Raw genomic sequence first — 2,289 nt, 5'->3', positions numbered from 1 at the left:
TACTGAGTACACTAGTAAGTGGTATAGAAATACGCTATTGCTATTGCTATCATTTAAAATTCACTATTTAAAAATCATCTGGATAAGCCTGCTGGAAGAGACTGGTCCTTAATGCTGTCTTAAATTCAGACAGCATATTCAGCTGTCAAATCTCTTCTGACAGGTCATTCCACAGTCCAGTGGCAACAGAAAAAAATGTCCTCTGGCTGACAGTTGCCAATCTAGTCCTGGCTAACTGGAGTACATGTCCACCAGAGGACTTGAGTATATGGGGCGAATTATATGGGAGGAAAAGATTGCATAGGTAACCTGGACCCAAACCACCTTAGGTCCCTTTTGACATGGCTCAGAAACTAATTGGGCACCCAATAGAGTGATTTTAATATTGGTGTGATACAATTACTAGCAAAGCTGAAGTGTGGTCAAGGGTGCCACTCACCGTTTGCCAGGCCGCACAGGTACTTGAACAACAGCACGATGTAACAGAGGTAGTACAAGATGGGGACAACGCGCTGGCATTCATCCTTGGCATTTTCAAAGATGTCGATGCACTTCCTGTAGGGGGTGCCCATTTCCTGGTTGCAGATTTCACCCAGGTGAAGCAGCCAGTACCAAACATTGCGCAGGCAGCGGGCTGCAAAGAAAGAGAGAGAGACAGCAGGCACTTGGATGAGTGACTGCTGGCCAGGCAGGCAGCAAGAAACATTGGAGTGTAGTGGAGTCTCCTTCCTTGGAGGTCTTCAAACAGAGGCTTGATGGCCATCTGTCGGGGATGATTTGATTGAGAGTTCCTGCATGGCAGGGGGTTGGACTGGCTGGCCCTTGGGTTCTCTTTCAGCTCTATGAATCTATGATTCTATGATACTATGATTTATAGTGACCCAGCCTAAGTCAAACCTATCATGGGGATTTATTGGTAAGTTTTTTTAGAGGGGGTTTGCAAGTGGCATCCTCTGAGGCTGAAAGAGTGTGATTTGCCCAAGGCCACCCAGTTTGCTTCCATGGCTGAGAAGGGATTTGAAACCTGGTCTCCAGTCATAGTCCAGCACTCAAACTACTACACCATGCTGGCTCTCAGACTATGGAGCTTATCGCTTGGCGTTTAAAATTGGCTCCAACCTCCAGACATGGAGCTGAGGTGTGGGACGGAGGCGGAGTGTATTGCCCACTAAATCACCGCTGAATCGCCAGCTGCCATCAGCCCAGGTCCAAGACAGGTCCAAACCGTGCTCCGCCAGCACCTTTTAGAAGTCAGAAAGCTTTCCAACTTCTAAAAAGTGCTGGCAGAGCATGGCATGGACCTGGGATGATGGCGGTCAGAGATTTGGTGGCGATTTAGTGTGCAATAATCCCCGTCTCCATCCCACATCCCAGCTGCAGCCCGGGAAGCTGGAGCCGATTTAAAACGCCTAGCAATAAGCTCCTGGTATTGATACCCACTAACTTTCCCAGTTTGGCAGGGACAGTCCCAACTAATTCTTCATCCTCGCCCTTTCCAGCTGCTTTTGATACGTCCCGGTTTCTCTGTTCAACTCCCACTTTCCCCCTTTGTCCACAGTTTAATTCAATAGCTGCAAACAGTTCAAAGCACAAAAGTAGTTTGTAATCAATTAATTCAAAAGGGGAGAGAGGAGAGAAGGAGGAAGAATCTTGTCTTTCTCAGCATACTCAAGCAAAAGCAAACTGCGGCATCCTTTCCTCACTTATGTGTTCTTCCTTTATAACTTTTGCCATCTTGACCACACTCCGATGTTGCTTGGCCATGCATATCCCGGTTTTCATGTGATAAATGTTTGCGGATAGGTGCATCCCTTTGGCCTTTCCCCCTTCTCCCTTCCTCTCTTTCCATTTTGCCCTCCTGGTACTCACCTACATGCTTCACAGAGTCCATGACAGACCGGAAGAGCTTTCGGACCCGATCCCCAACCACTTTGGCCTTCTGCGCAATATCCTTGATTTTCTGTAATGCATCTGGGCAGACAACATGGAGAGAGGCATGAAATAACATAGGACCGCATTTGCTAGTTGGGTGGCAACTTGTTTCTCAGCCAGCAAACCCAGGAGTCAGGAAACTATCAGTCAAGTGTATATATTTCTCAGTGTAAATAATAAAAACAAACTCAGAATAAATCAAGGCAGAAGGCAGAGAACAAAGACTTCATGTACTTTCTAACTGGCACCTGATCAAGATGGCACAGAATGAAACCCATCCTGCCATCTGTGATTTATGCATAGCTCACTATCACTTATATATGTCTGCATGCCTCTTATGTTAAATATTCATTTATA

General features: G+C 46.4%; 1 protein-coding gene across 1 annotated transcript; it reads right to left on the bottom strand.

The window, feature by feature from the left end:
• Positions 1-439: 439 nt before the first annotated feature.
• On the bottom strand, positions 440-2,014 carry LOC121918454 (DC-STAMP domain-containing protein 2-like; the record flags this gene model as incomplete). Its single annotated transcript, XM_042444504.1, has 2 exons — positions 1,870-2,014; positions 440-634 (listed from the first exon to the last, which is right to left on the bottom strand). Coding segments are annotated over exons 1-2 (334 nt in total), but the record flags the coding sequence as incomplete, so codon positions are not given.
• Between the last annotated feature and the right edge of the window lie 275 nt (positions 2,015-2,289).

This window comes from Sceloporus undulatus, unplaced genomic scaffold, assembly GCF_019175285.1.
Source record: "Sceloporus undulatus isolate JIND9_A2432 ecotype Alabama unplaced genomic scaffold, SceUnd_v1.1 scaffold_12314, whole genome shotgun sequence".
NCBI lineage: Eukaryota > Metazoa > Chordata > Lepidosauria > Squamata > Phrynosomatidae > Sceloporus > Sceloporus undulatus.
This window is presented reverse-complemented; position numbering and strand designations above follow the sequence as displayed.